The sequence below is a fragment of the Parus major genome, chromosome 17, assembly GCF_001522545.3.
Source record: "Parus major isolate Abel chromosome 17, Parus_major1.1, whole genome shotgun sequence".
NCBI lineage: Eukaryota > Metazoa > Chordata > Aves > Passeriformes > Paridae > Parus > Parus major.
This window is the reverse complement of record NC_031785.1, coordinates 3519536-3541377: the sequence shown is the minus strand read 5'-3', so window position 1 is coordinate 3541377 and position 21842 is coordinate 3519536. Positions and strand designations below refer to the sequence as shown.

The 21842-nt window shown below is 52.8% G+C and overlaps 2 protein-coding genes across 6 annotated transcripts in view; one reads left to right on the top strand and one right to left on the bottom strand.

Annotated features, from left to right (window-relative positions):
• The window catches only part of VAV2 (vav guanine nucleotide exchange factor 2), a 121857-nt gene extending 109716 nt beyond the window's left edge, over positions 1–12141 (bottom strand). For 2 of the 5 annotated variants that reach the window (XM_015644637.2, XM_033518347.1), the window contains exon 1: positions 11505–12139. In XM_015644637.2, the coding sequence (XP_015500123.1) occupies positions 11505–11708 (204 nt within the window). In that variant the 5' untranslated portion in view covers positions 11709–12139. Of the gene's footprint in view, positions 1–11504 lie in introns of all 5 variants that reach the window. The other 3 variants (XM_033518346.1, XM_015644638.3, XM_015644634.3) reach the window with 2 other exon arrangements.
• Positions 12142–17098: 4957 nt separating this feature from the next.
• BRD3OS (BRD3 opposite strand) lies at positions 17099–20676 on the top strand. The gene is made up of 2 exons (XM_033518354.1): positions 17099–17167; positions 17597–20676. The coding sequence occupies exon 2, from the start codon at positions 17978–17980 to the stop codon at positions 18245–18247; it is 270 nt and encodes an 89-aa protein (XP_033374245.1). The 5' UTR covers positions 17099–17167; positions 17597–17977; the 3' UTR covers positions 18248–20676.
• The last annotated feature ends 1166 nt before the right edge of the window (positions 20677–21842 follow it).

Below are 21842 nucleotides of genomic sequence, written 5' to 3'. Positions count from 1 at the left end.
ACAGGGAGCAGCACATCATGGAAGTGCCAACACCAACCTGCAGCTCCTGGTGACCACAGGAAGAGCCAAAGTGCAAGAAAGAAAGACTTTGATGAGCACAACATGCAGGGATGCCACCCACTGGATCAGGTCAGCGAGACAGCAGAGTTATTCCCAGAGATATTAAATATTCCCATCACCCACCCAACCCAGGCAACAGGGCTCATCTGGCAGACTGAGCCTTCAGAAGGAACCTGAAGCCAGCAAAAACTGCTCTTGGCTTTGGGTGAAATGACAAAACAAAGGATACTTGAGCCTCAAATCACATCAGAGTCCCACAGCCCAGCCCTTTTCCCCCTGCAAAGGAACAGATTTTGCCCACACTGCCAAAATTACCAGGAACTATGAAAACGCAATGAGGCTTCATCTTCCATCAATAAATTCATTTATTTTTCTATAGAGGCTCTCCCCCACCCCGGCAGCTGTATGCTAATTCCCCCTCAGCACTGCATTATTATCACTTGGAACAGATGTTGCAGCCACTCCAAAATCTGGAGGTTACAAAAACTATTAACCTAGGCTGGGCTGAGCCTGGGAGGGGGTGATGAGGAGGGAACAGCTCAGCCCTGTCCTTCTGCCACTGGTCCCAGCCAGGCTTTGCTCTCCCTGCTCCAGCCCAGCAACGATGGGATCCCAAACCAATCAACAAAAACAACCCCAAATCTTACAAAACAAATTCAAAGACATCAAGGGGGATGCTGTGATTTTCTTGTTCCAAAATCTCAGGGAAATCAGCTACAAGATCCCCCCGTGGGTTTTCAGCTGGGCAGGAATGTGGATACAATCAGTTATTTGGGGTTTTTTTTTGGAGGTGTCTTTGATGGGGGGGTGTGTGCAAACAAAGTCATTTCAACCCCAGATAAATCCAACTGTGAAAGGTTTAGCATTCCCCACGGAGCTGCTTTCTCCAGAGCAGCCTAGTGTGGCTCCTGGAGTAATTAATGCCAGAATCTATTTATGACCTTTGAATAAATTGTTCTTTTCTGAAGGGAAAGCTGTTAAACACGTTAGCAAATATAATTAAGAGGGAAGGGGGGGGGGGGAATGACAAAAATCTGGAATTAAATCTCTCCTAATTAGAAATGCTTCTTGCAACAACCTGGCTAAAACCCCACTCTCAAGCAGATACTGTAGCTTCATTAAAGCCTCCTCATTACCCTTCCCGAGATAACCCAGCTGCCAATAGCAGGAAAATTGACTTCTAACCTGTGTCACCTCTAAGAAAATAAAAGTAGTCAGGTGTTGTCCTGGTGGGGAGAGCTTGGTGACGTGCACCTGAACACGCTGAGGGTGGAAAATGCAGCCAGGGAGAAGCAAAGGCTTTGTCTGGCCTCTCACCCTCTCACCCAAGGAACAGGTTTGGCTGCTCAGGGGATCTGACCACGTTTTCTGCATCTCAGGTGAAGTTCTCACCAGCAAGACACTGATTGCATCACACTCCAAGTGGCCAAAGCTGCAGGGAGTAGCAGCAATTAAAGCAATTAAACCCCTTGGAAGCGTCCTCTCTCCATCAGTGTGAACATCCAGGTCCCTGGAGAACCCAGAACTGATGGGTGAGGAAGGGTTAAAGCAAGGGGACAAATCTGTGATGCCACACAGGAGCCTGCCCTGTGACCTGGAAACCCACTCAGGGATGATTCACATCTGGCAAGATCCCAGGTTAAGCTTTTAATTATTTCAGTAAGCCCTTCAAAAACTCCATTTTTCTGTAGAAATATTTGTGCTCAAGCAATGCCCACTCCTAAACCCCAGAGGGTCCCACAAACAGGAGCTGGGAGATGCACAGGAGGGGCAGGGACACCTCCCTGGGAACATCCACTCCCAGCACAGACCAGTCTGGACAGGTCAGCAAACCTCACCTTTCATGTCCTGCAGCTTCACCCTGAAAAATTCCCCTTTTTGGAGGCAGCCCCACAGCCCCAGCCTTCCTCCTGGGATGGTTCCTGCTGGGCTGGCTCCGTGCCCCCAAACCCTTTAGGATACAAAGTTTTTAGGTCTATTTTGCAGTTTGAAAACTTCAAATATTTCCACGGGACACCCTTATCTCCCCAGGAGCAGCCCCCAGCCGGTCCTGAAAGCATCACCCAGAGCTGGAAGCTGCCACAGCACCACAATAACTCCCTGTCCCCAAAACCCTGAGCTCTGCCACCAGCAGAACAAAGCCATTCCCACCCTGCAGACGGAGCATCCTCTGCCAAAGGGGCACCAAAGGGAGCCCCAGGGCCCCTTCAGCCACCAGTGGCTGAAGCCCAGAGCCACACTGAAACAGCCCCACACCCTGCAGCAGCAGCAGCAAAATAAAGATATAGAAGTTGATCTATAAAAGAGAAAAAAAATAAAAATCATAAACTCTTCTGCTGGGTTTATTAGGAAATTTTCTGGTTTATTTTCTGTTTAAAGCCACAATTCTCCCACAGCTATGGGAGGAAATGTCTCTTTTTTTTCTTTTTTTTTTTTTTATTTTGTCTCCTCCCCTCTCCAAGGCTCACCAGTGATTTTCTTGGAAGATCACTCACATGAGAAAGTGCTTCCCATAAACACAAAGGGTCTCGATGTGCACACAAGCCTGCTCCAACGCTGTGCACATTTCCTGTCCGGGGGCCATGCCACTCAGCCTGGGATTTCCAGGCTTTAACACACTCCAGCTCTTAAAGAAATACAATTTTATTTACATGATATACTTCTATATTTTACACATCTATCTCTACCCTATATTTTACATATAAAACATATATACTTGTATATATATGTACATTTATATGTATGTTTATATGAATATTTATATGTATATTTATATTTTATTTTACTTGTATTTATATTTATATGTATATTTATATTTTAATTTGATTTATATTTATATTTATATTTATGTTTATGTTTATATTTTATTTGTATTTGTATTTATATTTATATGTATATTTATAATTACATTTGATTTATATTTATATTTATATTTATTTTATATTTATATTTATATTTTATTTTTATTTGTATTTATATTTATATGTATATTTAGATTTTAATTTGATTTATATTTATATTTATATTTATATTTTCATCACAGACATCTCTCACATTCTCATTGCTTCTGCCACAAAGCCCAACCTCTCAAGAGCAAGGCTCTTCTTTAGGAAAAACCTGATTCCTGGACGAACCTGAGTGTTCCATGAGCATTCAAAGTTCTGAGAAGCCCAAAGGAGCCAAACAGCTCATCCTGGGAAGCAAAGCCAGGGAAAACATCTCCCTGTGGGGCAGGTGCTGGGCAGGGACACGGTGACAGGTCCTGCCGGGGGTTTTCCTGCAGGGATGCTGCCATGGGGCACAGGGAGTGCCCTGCTCCCAGCCTGGCTGGACATTTGTTTTCCAGGCACTGAGTGCCCCCGGGTCCCGTGGATTTCACAGATAATTCAGTGTTTGTGGTGCTGAACACAAATCACTCCTTCCCTTCCCCACCACAAACCTCCTCTGTTCCCTCCTCGGCCCCCTTCAAATACCAGATGTTCCATTTAGCTGTAAACCACTATAAAACACAACAAAAGATATGAATGCTACAAAAGAGCCAATTTACTCCCCCCTCCATCAGTGTTAAGGCAAATGCTGGGAGAGAAAGAGCAAATTTCCTCTGTGGGAACCTTTTCACCTCCCCCTCTCCTCATTTACCAAATCCAGGTGGTTTGGGGGCCAAAGCAAGGCCCAGTGGGGACAGGCACAGGCTGATGGCACAAGGGACAGCCCAGAGAGGCACAAACCCCTCTCGACCTCCCCACACATCCCAGCACACCCAAAGGCAGCTGGAAACATCTCCCTGTGCCAAAGCAGCTCCAGCACCCCGAGCACGGGCTGGGAGAGGACAGTGTGACATGGGGGATGCTTCCCACGCCCAGCAAGCCTGGAAAATCCAATCCTGAGAAGCCCAGAGGCAGCACAGTGAATAAAATCTGATTTATTGGTGGGTCTGTACCACGGGCAATGCCACTGAGCTGACTGCAGAGTTCACGGGATCCACGAGGAACAAGCCAGGATGTGAGTCAGGCTGGTGGCTTTCCAAGGAGGCAGAGGAGGATCCTGCAGCTGAATCCCGGCTGTCCAGACAGGGTTACAAAACAGGAACAGATTCCACATTCCCCCCTCAGAGCAGGGACAAGGGGCAGGCACATCCTTTGTCCTGGGCCAGGAAGGGCTGGCAGCTCTGCCAGCAGGAGGAAACTGCCTGGGGACTCCACAAAAGGGATCCAAAAAGATCCAGAGAGGTGCCCAGAAATTTGCTCTGCAGGACCTGTGAGCCAAGGCTGGGAGAGCTGATGGCCAAACTCCTGCTCTGCAGCAACCTTCCTGAGGAAAAGTGATCTTGTTTCAGAGCCTCCACAGGGCAGCAAACTGATTCATCATAACTGCACCTGTTATTTTTACAGTCCCTGCTACAGTGGAGCCCTTGAGGCTTTGGGTAGAGCACAAACACCCTCTGAGACAGGAGGAGGGGACTCAGTCCAAACACCCATCACAGACATAAACCCTAAAAAAGCCTTCCAGGTTAGGGCATCTGAGCTAATCCTTAACACAGATTAGACTCCAGGGCTGGGCTAGTCCAGGATCCCAGACAAACACTCCCAGAAGCACAAAATGTGCAGGGAAAAATCACTTCATAGGGCTCAGCATCTGCAAAGTCACAAACCCCAGGTCTGAGACACCTGGAGAGCAGCACAGATTGGTTATAAACAAAACTCTGTACTCTGCTCACAACCTGCAGCAAGCAGGAAGGAGAACCCAGCCCTCCTGCCCATCCCTGGACATCTGCCAGGCTCCAGGGGCTGGAGGGCAGAGAATGGTTGCACCAGAGCTGCAGCCCTGAGCTACAACCAAAGAAAACACAAAGCAGGGAGGAAAAGTCACTTTTATTAGAAACAGACTTTTCTTCAGGATCTTTTTTTGAAGGGGAGATACAAAAGTAATTTCATCAAGGCTGAGCTTGAAGTTGTCAAAGGCAGCCTGTGGTGGAGTTACCCTGAGAAGGAAGGTCCTTCCCCTCCTGTGAAAGCAGCAGTGAGATTTAGAATCAGCAGGACACTTTTAGAACCAGCAGGTGAACCTGGGGGACACAGGGGTCACCTGAGCCCAAATTCCATCCCTGGAGCTCATCCTGACCCGAGAGAGCTGGGGGTGACACTGCAGGGCCAGGAGTCCCAGGGGTGTGAGGATGCTGCAGGGCCAGCTGGGCAGACAGATGGACATTGACAGGACAGGGTGACCCTGCTGGGCACAGAGCACAGCCTGGGGTGGGAGCAGAGCTCTGAGAAGCTGCTGCTGGAGGAGCAGCCACAAGATTGTTTTAATATCACCAGGAGTCCAAAGGAGCAAACTGATGCTGAGAGTGGTACGAGGAAGTAAAAATTTATTTAAAAAGTGTTGCACAGTTCAAAGAAGGTGGATCCATGCTTTAAAAATCAAAGCAGAGAGAGTCTTCGGTTCCCAGTGGTCAGTGCCACTGCATTTCCCAAGTTTGTTGCATTTCCCAGCCTCCACCACCCCCAAATCAATCCTCTCCAACCCAAAACGGGCACCCCAGAACCCTGCACCCACCCATTCACACTGCACCCTAAACCAATGGGACCCTGATCCTCCCAGCACAGCTCTGGCCCAAATCCCCCCAGCTTGGGATATTTGTGATGAGCACATCTGATCCATTTCTCATCACAGCTCGAGGGAGTCAAGGGGAGAAGGGAAACAGCTCCAGCGCTGGGAAAGGGCTTTGTCTCTTTAAGGAACAACAAAGAATCTGATCAAAAATTTGCCCTCGGGTCAGTCTGAAGCAACATTTCTGTCCCTGCCAAAAATCAGGTCCCTTCTGGCTCCAGATGAGCTGAAGGAAAAGGATCTGGGGCTCCCACACCCACAGGTTGGGGTGGTGGGTCCCATCCCACCAGGCTGAGGTGGGGATGCTCAGCCCTCCCGCACAATCCACCCCAAATTCCCTAATTTCCCTAATTCCTCACCCAAGAGCCCTGCTCAGACCCAGCAGCTGAGCAGTGCCAGTGCCAAAAATCCTCCTGTTCCTGTCTGGAGGGACCCAGCCCCAGGCACCCCCTGCTCCTGGCAGAGCACCCCGATCACCAGCGGGCAGGATGGACCAGCCAGGCATTTTTTCCAGCTCATCAACAGGCTGCTGGGAGAGCAGGCAGCTTCCAAACCCAGTCCCAGCTTGAAAAATGACCAAATTTCTATTTATTTATTTATATTTTTTTTTCTTTTGGCTTTGTGTTTCTAAAGGCATCTATTCATTCATGTTGCTGGTAGGTGTTTAATGCAGGTATTCAGCTCTCATCAGTCATTCCACAGCATGGGGAAGAATGAAAAAAAGTTTTCACAGCATCCATCCAACACTCTTCAGCTTCTCCTGGCCCAGCAGAATATTTATGAGCCTTCAGCTGCAGGTTCAGATGGATCCTTCAACCCTCTCAGGCAGCCACAGAGAGGGTCCCACCTCTGCTGACACAAGGTTTTAGGGCTCTGCTTGGCGAGCAGAGCGGGGCTGGGCAGGAAGAGTGGGAGCAGCTCCTGTTTTGCAGGGAGCTCATGAGCCTGGCAGGACACACAGAGCACCTTTCTTCCCTTTGAGAGGCTCAGCACATCCAAACGGGAAGTCAGTGAGACACAGTAAACAGGGATATGTAACAAGGCCATTTTTTACAGCCTTTTTGGAACAGAACTCAGTTTCAAAAAAGCACAGAGTAAATAAAAAGCCAGAGGACCTGAGCAGGGCAAATCAGAGTGGCTACACAGACCTTGTTCAAAAAACCCACCCACCTAGGCAGCTCTGATAATACTGAATTATATTTAACTATCATGGCATATGGAAGTAATTACAAGCACTGCAGCTATAAAGCCTTCAAGTGGCAAGTTAAAAACCCCAAAGCCTTGTGAATAATTCCCTGCACCAAATTGTCTAGGCCTGCCTCCATCTCCCCTGTACCTGGGGAAGGCTCCAAGCCAGCTGCTCCCAGTTGTCACAGCAAAGCAGCACCTACATCATCAATAAACAGGATTTGGATGGCAAATGAAGAAAAAAACAACAGGATGGAGCCATCTGACAGCTCAGTCAGGTGTGGAGCATCACAGCCATCAATCCTGGCAGTCAGGTTCACTTCTCTGCCTGGCTCCTTAATAAGAGCAGAGCAGAGCAGTGGGCAGCCCAGCCATCACTCCAATTACATTTGCTGCCTCTCATCAGCCTCCAGGGCCCAAATCAAACCTCCAGGCGCTGCAGGGCGGGGTGGATTCCCTCTGGAGAGATGTCAATATGCTTCAAAATAAGAATCCTTAATGAGCTGGCCATTACTGCTAACTTCTCATCTGTGCATGCAGCAACACGTTCACTCTGTGGCTGCTCCATCTCCAGAGTCCACGAGGTTCTGGAGCAGGGAAAATGAAGATAATGAAGATTTTTGGCAGTGTCCAGACTAGCCTTTGAGGAGGGGTGAGAGGCACCAATTTCCACCTCTCTTAATCCACAGAGATTGCAGCAGGTGCTCAGACAGCCAGGACAGAGCAGTGGGGCAGGATTTGGGATGGTTATTGCTTCTTTCTCAGTGGTTCTCCCTTGAATTAACCCATTTTCCTTCAGCTGCAGAGACTGGGAGCAGAAATACCCTTCAGAGCATCACCACGAAGCTGAGCACAGCCAGCAGAGGAGGGACAGTGCAAGGAACTCCCAGATCCCCCCCCTTTTCCTGGATAATCCCTGATCAATCCCACACTTACAAAGGTGTCTGGTACAGCTGATGCAGCCCCCACGAGGTCTCTGCTCCTGAGAGGGAGCAGCCTGCAGCAGCCTTCCCCAGAAACCTCCAAACACATCCAAGACCCTGTCAGGAAGGATTAATTTTATCTAAGACAAATGCAAAAAAAAAAAAAAAAAAAAAAAAGAAAACCTCACAAAACTCACAGCACCAAATATCAACCTCACCCAAACATGCAGGTGTTTTATTGCACTTATGTTTTTGATGCTGAAACATAAGTGAAGAGTAATTTAATTTGTATTTGACCAGAGAGTTAACAAAATTACGATTCAAACCTGATTATTGATGAAAATGCAAAGTTTAAAGATCTCAATCTCACAAGAGCAGCTGTAGCACACAGTGCCAGAGGACTGGAGGTAGGAAGGGGAATGGGGAGAATAGTGGGGTTCTGGGGATGGCTCAGGGAATGCAAATCAGAGGGCTCCTCCTCTGCTCCCATTTGCAAATTCAAATGTCCTTTGCACCCCACTCTCCCAGCTGGCTGGAAAATCACCCTGAGTGCCACCCCCAGAAATCCAATCACAGAAACAGACATCATGATCAATGAGCACCGAGGGCAATCACCCTCATGCCACTTCTCAGCCCCCCAGAAAAAGCCTCAGCAGCAAAAGCAATGAGCAGAAATGAAGTTTTACTCCAGGCTCATCAAAACTCACATCCAGCAACTCTCAGAAGAGAGCTGGGATTCAAGATTGTTTTTCCTGTTTATTTTGTTGGCCACTCTGGAAGTTCTTTGGGTCATCCCATCCTCCCAGGCACCACCAAACACCAGATTTGGGTCTCTGGAACTGAACATGGAAATAAAGCAAAATTCAGACCCCAACCTAACGGGGTGATTTGCCTCATTTATTTAATTAAGCATCATGTATTAAACTACTGCTGCAAGGCCAGTCTGGCCTCTCTCCTGAACAAACACAGGGAGGTTTTATGAGGTTGGGGGAGCTTTTAGGAGGACAGGGACACCAGTCCATCTCTGCACAGCAGGAGCATCAGTCCCTGCAACCTCCCTGGGCTGCCAACGCTCCAGCCTTGCAGCACACCTCCAACAGCTGCAAGGAAAAACAAATCAGCATGGAAAGGGATTAAAAAAATAAGACATGAGTGCCTGGATCTTAAAGTGTTTCTCTGCAGAGATGTGATTTCACCTCTGGCCTTTGAAATGCTGCTCACCTTAGGCAAAAATCTGTTCCTTATTACACACCTGCACAGCCCCACTTAATTCAGCAGGAAAGGTGGATGGCAGAGCGTTACTGGGTGTTTCAAGTCTAGCACAAGTGTCTTGTCCCCTGGCATTTCACCTGATTAATAACAACATGAGCTCTCCAGTGAGGCAGACAGCTGGTTAGCCAGTCCAGCCAGCCAGGCAAAATGTGAATTTATCATCAAAAACAACCTCTGAAGTTCCTTGTGCATCCCTGCCCCATGTCTGAGCACATCACAGCTGGCTGGCAAAGATGGATTCCTACATTATTCCTCTGAAATTTGGCCTAGAGACACTGAACTGCTCCCCCAGAGCCACAGCAGGGCTGGGGCATCCCAGGGGTGTTTGTCCCTTCTGTGGTTGGGCTCAGCTCCTTCCTCCCCATCACCTCCCCAGGCTGCCAGCACAGCAGAATTTGGGAAGAAGCCAAATTCCCAAACCCAGGAGTGACCAAAAGAGCACATCAAATACGAAGTCTGGCTCCAGAGTGGTTTGGGTCCCATCCTGGCTGAGGCAGCAGCTGAGCCTCACCAGAGCATCCACTCCCATGCCAGGTGATGCTCTGCAGCTCCTGTGGGCTCAGCTCCCTGCTGGTCCCCCCTCTCCCCAGACCTGATTTTCAGAGAATGCCACCAAACCCATGGCAATCAGTCCCCTCACACATCCCCTAAAGCCTGTGAAAGCAGCCAGGTGGGATAAGCAGAAAGCAATTTTATTAAAGACAGCAGGGCTGTAAACTCTCCTCTCTGACCAGCAAACAGCAGCAAGAGCCTCCTCTCTAAACCACCCTGGCATCCTCCCTGGATCACAGCTCCCACAGAACCAGAGTTTAGGTTGGAAAAGCCCTCTAAGATCAAGTCCAACCAATAACCCAGTACTGCTAAATCTGCCACTAAACCACATCCCCAAGTGCCACATCTTTAATCCCATTCTGAGCTGCCCACAGGACAACTACAGCACCAAAATTAGCTTTGTAGGATTACAGAATTTCCTTAGAAAAAGCCAAAACCCAAATCTCAGTGTGCCATTCTCAGCACATTCTAGGAAAGCTCCAGCCCTCCTCACCCACAGCTCCTGCAAGGCAGTTTGTATTTGGAAACATCAACCTGAGCAGAAAACAGTTTGATCAGTTCACAGCCTGGAAAGCCAAGAGGAGATCTCACAGCATTATTCCAGCCTGGAAAGGGGCACCAGGACGTGTTGTTATTTACTCTGGGCTGGTTTCACCACGGGAATTCCCATCCCTGTGCTTTGCCAGGATCAAGGACATCCTCACAGCAAAGCACCCTTTGCTCCCCAAAGAGGGGCTCCAAATGTGGGGGCTCCTGGCTGTCCTCAAGCACAGCAGCCACCCCAGCACACCCGGTTGTGTCCTGCTGGGTGAAGGGGACAAACAGCCGGGGAAAAAACTGCCTTGGAAGGAAACTCCAGAGGAAAAAGGGAGAGGGATTTGCTCTCTCAGCACAGAAACAGAGCTCATGTGGGCAGTGGGGGTTATTTATCCTTGAAGGCTTCAGCGGAGCTAAACACAGAAAGTTTCCTTTTGATTCCACCACTAGAACCTGTTGTTCTAAAATAAAAGCCGGTGCTCTAAAATGAACTTGTCGACACAGGGGCTGCCGGCGGGCAGGGCACAAACCCCCATTTCGCTTGATTCTAATCGATTTCACTTCCCGATTCCCATGCAAATACCTACAGCTCAGCTTGCAAAAACACCAGCGGAGCACTTAGACCCAAAACAACCTGAGCTGATTTTACTTCTTTTTTTGTTGTTGTTCTTTTCCGTTTGTTTAAGCGTCCTTCCACCAAACCAACCAGGAACTGGAAACGCTTCCAGGGATGGAGGCCTTTTAGAGTAGCCAAGTAGTAGATCCACGATGTCCCAGAGGACAAGGCAAGGGGAGCCGGCTGCAATTGGAGTCCCCAACCTGCGGCTCCATCACCTCCCACCCCGCAGATGTGGCTCCGGGGCTCGGACACTGCCCTGGCCTCGCTCCCTGCCCGGCCGCTTTTGGGGCAGGCTCGCAGAGCCCCGGAGGTTCGTGTGTTTTCATAAATTTATTCATTTATTTTGCTTTGAGTCTTCCCAGCCAAAGTTTCGTCCCGGCGCCCGCTCCTCCCGCACATCTCAGACGAAGCAGCGCCTCCATGAAAACCCCGAATAATCCCATCTCCTCCTCTTAGCCCTGTTATTTGCTTTTGTTTCGCCATGACTGTAAACACAAGGGGGATGTTTCCCTCCTTGCCGGGGTGTTCTCTCCCCGCCCCGGAGCCTTTCCCGTGCGGCTCCCCCGGCGCTGGACCGGCGAGAACCGGGGGGATAAAGGCAGGGAGGGGCTGCGGGGTGGGAGACAGGCGGTCTCCATCTCACCCCATCCCATTCCCGCATCCCACCAACTTGTGCCAGAGCCACGGCCGCATCCAGGCGCTCCTGGGGGGTCCCCACCCCTCCATCCATCCTCCCGTCCTACCTGGGACATCTGCGGCCTGAAGTTGATGTCCTTGAGGTCGATGGAGCCGGGGGACAGGTTGTGGAGCAGCTGGCACAGCAGCACCCCGTCCCGCAGCGCCTGCGCCAGGTCGAAGACCACGGCCGAGGGCCAGACCACCCGGTGGTTCGGGGGCAAAACTTTGCAGTCGATCAGCCAGCGGCCGCACTGCCTCCACTCCTCCATGGCCGCGCTCTGCTCGCTGCCCCGGCCTTCCTCTTCCTCCTGCCGGCGCTCAGGGGCCGCGGGCAGCCCGAGGGGCCGCCGTGCTCTCCGCGCTGCCGCCCCGCTCCATCGCCGCCCCCGAGAGCATCGCTCCGCGCCGGGGCTGCGAGCGGGAGGAGGAGGAGGAAGAGGAGGAGGAGGAGGAAGGAGGGCGGCGCGGAGTTTTCCGGCGGAGGGCTGCCCCTGCCCCCGCCGCGGCCCCACCGCCTGGGCCGGGGTTAGGCGCGCCGCATCCTCCGGGAACAAAGCGGCGGACGGACAGACGGACGGACGGACGGCGGGGCCGCCCCCCGCGCAATTCCGCCGCGGTGCCCTGTGGAAACTTGCAGCGCTGAGAGACCCCACCTGCCCGGCCGAGCCGGGGAGCCGCGGTGGGTGCGAGTTTTCTCCCCGCCCCGGGCAGCGGAGCAACCCCCGGCCCGCCCCCGGCCCGCCCCGCTGCCCCTTTGTCTGCGGGAGCGGGGGCGGGGGGCGCTTTGCGACGCTCTGGCTCGGAGCCCGCTTCTTTTTCCCCAGTATTTTTTCCTTTTTCCCCAACATTTTTTTTTTCCTTTTCCCCCAATATTTTTTTCCTCTCTCCAACTCCCCTTTTTTTTTTAATTTTTCCCGGTTTTATTATTATTTTTTTCCTTCCTCCCCCCCCCCCCCTCCCTCCCTCCCTTGTCATATCCCTCGCTCCCTCCCTCCTCTGCCGCTCCTCTCCCTGTTCCGGGAAAGCCGCCCAGAGCCCCGCTGATGTTTCGCTGTCCCGGCTGGCAGAGCGGGTGTCCTGGGCAGGGTCCCCGCGGTGTCCCCAGCCCCGGGGGCAGCGGCAGGAGCGGTGCCGGGGCTCCTCCGCCTCCCCCGGCCGCGCACACACAGACCCCGCTTTGTCTGAGCGCTCGCTCCCACTCGGCATCCCGTGTTTGGGCTGCAAATACTGCAGCCGAGATGTTTAACCCAAACAAGCGATCGTGTTCCTTGACTTTGAAACGGGAGGACAACTCCTATAATTAATTACCAGTGTATTTATTAAAAACCTCGACTCTCAGGCATTAACTCCTTGGCAGCAAACTCTTGAAAAATCTCTAATTTTCACCGGTGGCTTCCTTCCAAATCAGCGCGGCTTAGAACAGCCTCTTTTTAAATCTGTTCCGAGTTTTCTTCCGAGATTCTCTCCCCAGAGTTTGCCCATTAATTTCCAGCCCGGCTTTCCAGATAGCCAAAAGCGGAAGCCGGGACTGGGACGAAGGGAAGCTATTAACCTGGATGTCAAACAAATGCAACACTAATCTCTTCCAAATGGAACCAAGCGGAGATAAAGGAGAAAGAGCAACTCTATAGCCATGATCCTTCATTTTCAATCTAGCCGTGAGGATCTGTGCGAAGAAAACAATTGTTTAATATTCCAAGGATAGTTTGTGGGGGTGTTAAAAGAAGAAACGCTTTCATCCCGAGGTGCTGGGTGTCCGCAGCTCCCGGCTGTGCCCCCGGGCCAGGGCAGGGTACGAACAGTGCGATCCAGGAGGGAGCAGCATCCACACGCTCCGGTCTCACCATCAGGGCAGCTCCGCCCTGCCCTGGGAGGATTCACATCTCAGCCCACACTCCCCATACCCTGAGGAGCTGCTTTCTCAGAACGATTTTCTTGATCTTTTAGTTCTTCTCGAAGCGTTCCTGCCCTCCGACAGCACCCATGGGCAGGAATCACAAGGCTACTGAAGGCAGTGGAGTCGTGCCAGGGATAATTTTGGTTGACTCAGTACCAGCCTGCCCTGTGAGGTCAGGTCTGTAGGTAGATGACAACAGAGGAGTTTATTATATGTGCATAATTAAACCTGCGAGCCACAGCCGAGCTTTTTACTGAGTAATAAAAAGCGTTTTTGGCCCCTGGACACTTGGGAACAATCCCTGCAGCTGCACAGCCCGGCTCTGCGTGGGAGGTGTTGGAGCGAGTGCGCTCCTCGCCTCCCTCTGCAGCGAGCCGAGGGGATGATGGCAGAGGTGTTCCTGAGAGCAGGGGAAATAAAAACAACCAAAACCTGTGCAGCCAGCCTCGGCAAGAACTTGAATCCAGCACACGCTGGCGAGCTGTGAGTTCCAGGTTGTACAAACTGTCCTGCAAGAGGAAGGGGAGTGTGGAGAGGACGCAGATGCTGTTTTCAAGGTGGACCTAAAGCTAAAAGGGAGCTTGAATAAATGAAAGAGCTTGGATTTTGTGCTGGAGCTGGTGGTCCCCTCTCCTGCCTCTTGGCACTGATGGGAATGCCAGCCAGGGAATGCCAGGCACCCAGGGAATGCCAGGGAATGCCAGGGAATGCCAGGGAATGCCAGGCAGGCAGGGCACAGGCTGACACCACCCTCTGCTGGGGACCCGGCGTGGAGCTTCTCTCGGCTCGCAGACTTCGCTCCGTGTGCTTTTGTTTCATTTCCTCGCCCGGGACGAGCCCGAGAGGGAGCTGGACGCACTGGGAAGATGCTGCCAGAGGGAACATGGAGCTTTCTCACCCCCAGATGTGTCAGCGAGTGCAGACAGGGAGCCCCGCAGGCAGCCCCCATAGCTCGGGTCCCCCCTGGAGGGAATGAGAGGGGACCCGGGCGGTGAAGGGGTGACAGGTTTGGAACGTCCCAGAGCTGGCTGGGGACATCCTAGTCCTGGGAGGGGAGGGAAGGGAAGGAAGGGAAGGGAGGGAAGGAAGGGAAGGAAGGAAATTAAATGCACTGACATGTATGAAGACACCATACCTTACAATCAGCCCCAAAATACCTGGCACGTGGCTGCATTTCCAAAAAAGGTGCATTTTCTGCAATGTTTGGTGTCACTCCAGGGTTCTCTACATGCAGAGAAGCAGCCACAGTGCAGACCCTCTGAAAATATCCCTTAAACACCAGAAGCACACCGCCAGAAAATCCTCTTTTCCCAGGCAGGCAGTGTCTGTGGATTGCCATTGCCACCTTCTGGATTAGTCCAAGCGTGCAGCAGCGGGTCCGGGGCTGTGCTCCCTGCCAGGGGATGTGTCTCCAGCTGGAGCCAGGGTCCCCAGAGCAGGACCGGCCTGGCTGCTGGCATGGCAGCTGTCACATAGCCTACGTGCCGTCTGCAACACGCCCTGAGATTTTGTGATCTCCTTTCACCGACTATTTTAGGAAAGCCGTGCAAGCCCCAGCTTGGCAAGCCCACTGCTCGATTATCAGCCAGGGGGAAATGACAGGGCCACCAAAGTGTTCAGCTGCTGGGTACAGACAATAATCTCTGTCTGGCTCATCACACACCTGATCTACCTGCCCAGACAAGGTGCACCCTGCCACAGTCTCTGCAATTATCTTCTGCTAACGGGCCTGCCAGCACAGCCCTGTCCTGCCCTTCCCGCAGGAAACACCTCCTGGGGCCTGTCACCGTGGAAAGGAGCAGGAAAATTAACCTGGCACGGCTCCATGCGAGGCAGAAGGGATGAACTGGATTCGCCTCTGGCACTGGAGCAACGGGAGCACTGAGCCTCGGGTGCTCTTTGTATGTGCAACTCCTCTGGTAAAGGATTCTGACCCCGGGCAGCAAGCAGGTGGAGCTGGCACTTCCCCGGGCATTTCCCTGTGGAAGAGTCTCATTTTGGGATGCCCCAGCTGTACTGAATGCCAGCAAACACCTATTAACAGCTCCCAGTGCCACCACTGCGCTGCTGGGACACCCTCACTAATTAATCATCCTCCACCGGGCTCCACCCCAACAGGTTCCCCATAAAAATCAGAGAGATCCGGAGTGTTCACAGCCCCAGGAGCTCGGCAAGGGGGAAAGGACCCAGCCCAGCCCCTCACTGTGGCCATGGCACAGCAGAGGAATGGCCTGAGGCAGCTCGGGGACAGCAAAATAGAGATTTACTTCTCGGAGGAAGGTGGGGAGGAACAAACCATTGACCGAGTAGCAGCTGGATTTCACCTCATCCCTTCCACTGCTGCTGCCTCCATGGTTTATTTGGGAAGGGTCCTGGCTCAAGGGACTCACAGGAATGGGTGGAGTGGAGGGGTCAGAGCAGTTGGAGCTTGGCAGGTTCCAATCCTTCTCCTGCCCCCTCTCAGCAGGGCACCCACCCCCCTTACCAGCTTCTGTTTGGTGATAACAGAGCCAGGAATTTTAGAGACCAGACCAAAAGAGCCTTAAAAAACTTAAATTTTGTCCACTAAAGGATTTTGCACTTTGTTCTGCATCTTCCACGAGTGGGTCAGGGCTAGCAGGCATAGCAGGAAGCAGATTAAGCAACAGAGTCAGGATATTTCTGATAATAAACATTTTAATAGTGTAGTAGTGTGGTTGTTTTGTTGTTTTTTTTCTTTTCTTCTTCCAGCTTCTTTGTGTTTGGCCTAAATCTCCTGGGAAGCGGGAATTGCAGCATGCCTTCCCTGTGACGGAAGCAAACCACAGCCTCTTGTTTGTGTCCGTGAAGAAGAGGAGCAGCGCCTGGAGTAGCTCTGCTCGGATAAACGCATCGGGTCCTTCGCAGGAGATTAGATGGCGCTGCCTTCACAGGAGATAAGAAGATTGAGAGCTTAAATTTAGCATCATCAGGAAAAGAATAAACCCTGCAGCTCTCTTCAAAACATATTTCGTTGTGTGCTGGCCAGGGGACAGGCGGGATAAGGAGCGGCGCCGGGGCAGACAGCGGTGATGGGCGGAGGTCGCGGAGGGGCTGCTCAGACACGCTCCTTTCCCACCCGCTGATGGTGGCAGGAGGCTGGCAGCACACAGGGGTGTCCCCTGCCTGTCCTGACCCCACGGGTGCGCGGTCGTGGGAGCCCAAAGGGCTACAAAGGATGCCCGCCCCATCCCAGCACACGCGGCTGCCCCAGTGTCACCCAGCAGAAAGGAGAGTGGGCTGGAAATCCCAGCCTGCGGCAGCCGGGAGAGCCCCTCTCCCAAAGGACAGACCTGGGAGGACCCCCAGTCCAGCCCCAGTGCTCCCAGTGCTCCCAGTATGGGCTCAGCACTCGCTGGACTGGGCGTCCCTTTAAAACACCGCGCATCCAGTGCTGGGTGCCAGCCCCCTCGCACCCACTGGGCTTCACTGCCATCCCCGGCCCCACACATCCACCTCGGGGTGTCCCCCAGCTATTCCCGGCCCCACACATCCACCTTGGGGTGTCCCACTGCCATCCCCGGCCCCACACATCCACCTTGGGGTGTCCCACTGCCATCCCCGGCCCCACACATCCACCTCGGGGTACCCCACTGCCATCCCCGGACCCTCACACCCCACTGGAGGTGTCTCCCTGCCATCCCCACGCACCCACCCGATCTCTCCCATGCCCTGGGCCCGTTGTTGCCGCCCTCCCCGGTGCCCCCGCCCCGGCCGTGGCTCCTCCCGGGCGCATCACGGCGGGCGGAGCCTCCGCGGCCGCTCCGCCGAGCCCAGCGGAGCCGGGCCGGGCCGGGCCGGGCTCGCAGCACGGTGGGGCTGGGGCGGCGAGCGGGGGGTCAAGGCAACCTCGGGGGGAGGCGTGGGAAGGGCGGTGCGGGATCCCCGCTCGGGGAGGACAGGGCCGGGGGTCGCGGGACAGCCGCGGGGGCCGCGGAGGGTGCGCGGTGCCGCTGGAAGGGTCGGGGGGCGGGCGGGATGGGGGGACACGGAAAGGGGGACCGGCAGGGTGGGGATCCCCGCTGCCAGCCCGTGGGGTGACCCTGCCGTGCCCCGCGGCTGCCGCCGGGAGGTGCCGGGCCCCCGACCCCGCTCGGGTACCACAAGCAGGGCCGAGCAGCATCTTCTCCTGCATCCCTGGGCACGTGACGTGCCGGGCTCCCGGCCGAGGCCATGCTCGGGCCTGGGCACCGCTCAACTCCGGCCTCTGACCTCCCCACGCCTTCTGGCTCCCTTCTCCAGGGAATTGGGCTCCTCCAGACCCGCTCAGCCTGTCCTGCCTGGCCGCAGATCCGCCGCTCGCACCCGTGGAGATGCTTCATGCGCTGTCAACAAACGGCACGTGTGGGCCCTTGCCAGCGTGGAACACGCAGCAGTAGCACCGCTGGATAAGCTCTCAGAAGTCCTGCCGTGGTTTTTAACCAAGGCCAAGCTGCCTGCTGTCATTTTACGGCCCTGCTCCCTGTCCTGAGTGGTGCCAGCAGCTCGTGGATCCCAAGAGCTGTCCCCTGGGATGTTCTCCCTTGAGCTCCGAGCAGCAGCCATCGACCTGGACAGACCCAGCGGGGTTTATTTCGGAATTGTTGGGAAGGAGCTCCTGTTGGTGGAGCTCTCCTCGGGCAGATGAGTGACACGGTGATGAACGGGAGGGTGCCCCTGCCCGAGAAAGCCTTGTCCGAGGGCTACGCCCGCCTGAGGTACAGGGACACCTCTCTGCTCATCTGGCAGCAGCAGCAGCAGAAACTGGAGTCAGCTCCCCCCAACACCTACCTGAGCCGCAGCAGGAGCATGTGGTACTCGCAGTACGGCAACGAAGCCATCCTGGTGCGGGACAAAAACAAGCTGGATGTCTCCAGGGACACGGGGCAGTCCAAGTTTTGTGCTATTATGTAATTCCCCACAGGAATTCACACGTGGAGAGGAAGCAGAGCTGGGGGAGGTGGGTGTGCACCACCCTCTCACAGCCCTTCACAGGAAGCAGCGTTTCCAGGAGAGGCTGGGAAAGGCTGAAGTTTGATTGTTTCTGTTTGATTTTGCTGTTTATGGACTCCCATTCTGCATGACACTGAGTGTGTACAACAAACCTCTTGCTGGGGAGCTCTCAAGCCTGTTGCTGCCCAGCGTCCTGGCAGGGGCTGTGCCTCGTGTGCCCTGAGAAACACCCACTGACACTTGGGCACCCTTCCTGGCCAGTCCTGGTGCATTTCCAGAGCTCTGGGAATGCTGGTGGGACAGAGGCGAGTACAGATCTCTTCCCATCACGGCTGTGGTTTCAAGAAGTTTATCTCCAAAACCATCTGGCCATTCTTGTTCTGTTTGCCCTGTCTTCCCTTAATTCCTGCTCTGACGTGGTCTCTTCCAGCTAGGGAATGGAGAGGTTTATTGTGGGAACAGGGAGAGAATGTGTTGAGAATTTAATCTCAGCCTTCAAAACACCTGGTAGGAAAGGTGTGCTGGAGTTTCATGCAAAGCAAAGGGCCTTCTCTGACCCCACAGTGTGGGATCATGGAAATAACGGGAGTTGTGGAGCCAGGGGAGCTGACTCCTTTCAGGCAGATCCCTGGCCCAGCTTCAGGAACAGATCCTCCAGTGAACCACCTGAAAGGGAGGGACAGGCCCAGGAAAGCAACAGCAAGAAACCCCTGTAAATACAGACATATCCTAAAGGGCACAAGGAAACTCCTACACAGCACAGACCACTCCTGAGACGGGGTACAGAAGGAAAGAGGCCACTGGAGTTTGCTTTGCCTTCAAGTTTTAATGCATGCAGTAGCTTGGAAGGGTTTGACTTCTAGTTCAGGTTGGATTGTAGGTTTGGTGCATGTATTTTAGAAGTTGTGTCTGGGATTGTTTTGATTAACTGGAGGATTTTAGGAGGGAAAAACATGGCCTTGCTTGGGCACAGAGGCTGCTGCTTTCAGATTTAAGTTTCTGCTGAATCCTGACTTGCTCAAGGCAAAATCACACTGAGAAACTCAGCCCAGCAAGCACCTGAATCTTTGTTAAAAACAAAACTTCCATTTCCAGGGGTGCAAATGATGTGCCCAGGGTTCAGCATCAAAGTTCTTCTTCAGGGTTTTGCCCTTTCTGTCCTGCCTAGGCCATGTGTCCAACCCAGCAGTGCCTGGGCACAGGCTTAGCTCCAGGCAAATCAGTATTTGATGTCAGCTTCAGGATGGATTATTTACCTGCCTATTATTAGGCACAGTCATTACTTCTGTTCTATTTATCTAAAACCTCCCTTGCATTTTTTTTTCAAGCACTTTATTTATTTAATTTTTTTTTTAAAAATACATTGAAGAATCTCTTCCTCCTCTCCCGTGTGGGTGAAATGCTACAACAAACACACAGACACTCAACCTTGCTGAACTCGATGTAGTGAGCAGAACACACCTATTCTAGAGTGAAATCATAGAGGTTTGGTGTACTCAGCCCTGCTCCATAGCACTGCAAACGATAGGCAGCTCGTTGTTTTTTAAAAGCACTATTTCTGCATGTGTTGGTGTTTGATACCTTGTGTGTGTGCTCATAGATTTAAACCTGCTGGACCTCGCTGCTTTGCACTGCTCTGCACACAAATAACCCTCTTGGTTTTGTCAGGACCAGCTCTGGAGGAGAAACAATTCAGTGAATAAATGTTTTTCAGCCGGGTGAAAGCGTTCAATGAGATTCACAAACCCAGCGAGGCTCGGGAAGGTGCCGGGGGAGCATTGCCAGGGATGTGTGACCCACCTGGGCCTCCAGGTCTTGGCTGAGTGAACAGGAGATTATTTGTTCAAACAGGCAGGAGGCTGTGCCCAGAGCTCCCCTGGGAACTGCAGGTGGATACACCTGGAGAAGCAGGAGAGGTGGGTTCCAGGCCAGCCCTGGGGAGCACGTGAACTCTGGGAGTTTAAGGAACAGCACATCCCCAAACCAGCTGTTCGTTTTCTTTTCTTATAGAAAAAAGAAATCCAACACTTATTTTCTTTTGAATTTCAGTAAGGAAGATGCTTATTTTGGGTATAATCAGTCTCTTTTTGTTAACGTGGCTGGTAAACCAAAATTCAGTTATTTTGCAGAGTGTTAATTGGACTATACAAGACTAAACCCGTAAGAATGTGCATAAATTCTTTCAGGATGGAGGCTGGATGTGACAGTGCAGGAAGAAGAGGATGAGTTGTCCTTCCATCTCTGTGAATGTGACTGTAGTTTTCCATTTCTGTGTGTCACTGGTCACAGCAGGGTTGTGGCTGCTGTGGCTGTGAGCCAGCTGTGTGATGCACTTGTTTAAACACTGTTGTAGCCTCTTTGATAAAGTGCATTAAAATGATTTGAATGCAGCTTTGTGAGTGTCTCTTTTTCCGCTGCATGTCCTCTGGCACAGGTGACAGCTTCTGGCATTCCCCACTTGGGAGGGAGGAATTCCCTCAGTTACTGGTGGGGCTCCCAGGCCACACCTCTGCACTGGCAGCTGCAGGGGAGGCTCCTCCAGCTCCCCAAGGCCAGCAGCACTCTCAGGGTAAGGAAAACCTCAAGATGTCACACTGAATCAGGGAATTAAACTGGAAAAGACCTCGGAGATTCTCACATCCAGCCTGTGACCAATCCCCACTTTGTCACTGGAGCACCGAGCGCCACATCCAGGCCTTCCTTGGACACCTCCAGGGAGGGGAACTCCAAACCTCCCTGGGCAGCCCCTGCCAATGCCTGACAACCCTTTCTGCAAAGGAACTGCTCCTCGTGTCCAACCTGAACCACCCTGATGCAGCTTGAGGCTGTTCCCTCCTGTCCTGGCAGAGACCAAACCCCACCTCACACCTGAGCCCCCTCAGCTGCTCACAGGAAAGACTTTCCAGAGCCTTCCCCAGCTCTGCTCCCTTCTCTGGACTCATTCCAGCCCCTCTCACAGACCTGGCCCCAGGATTCAAGGCATGACCAGTGAGATTTGAACCTCAATTATGTCCTGTGTGTCCTCAACCTCCTCCCAGCCTGCAGAAAAAGCTCTGCTTGCTGCCCCTAGAAATAACTCACCTGTCAACGCTAAAGAAACATCCTGCCTTGCCTCACAGGAGGATGTTCAGGTTGAACAGCCCTGTGGGAGTGTCACTGGTACAAGAGCAGAATGAGAGAGGTTTGCTGAAGCCTTGGAGATGCTGGCTTGGAAAGGCAGTGAGCAGGAACAGGGCTAGGGAAAGATTAACCCTGGCTGCAGTAACCCCACCTGACACAAACCAAACAGCAAAACCAACCCAAACCCTCCCCCATAACCAAAATAGATCCTGGCCCCCACACAGCAATGCCAGGACTCTGCTGGCACAGGGACCAGCTGCTCCAGGCCCCCCTTTCCAAGCTGGGCCCTCAGGTCACCCTGAGCTCCCACAGCCAGCCCTGGCTGCTGGAGCAGGTGACAAAGTTCCTCTGCTTGTCCTGGTGGCTTCAGCAGCAAACCTGGCTCAAATCTCATCTCCCTTCAGCCCAACTTACCTCAACCAGGAGCAATTCCCAC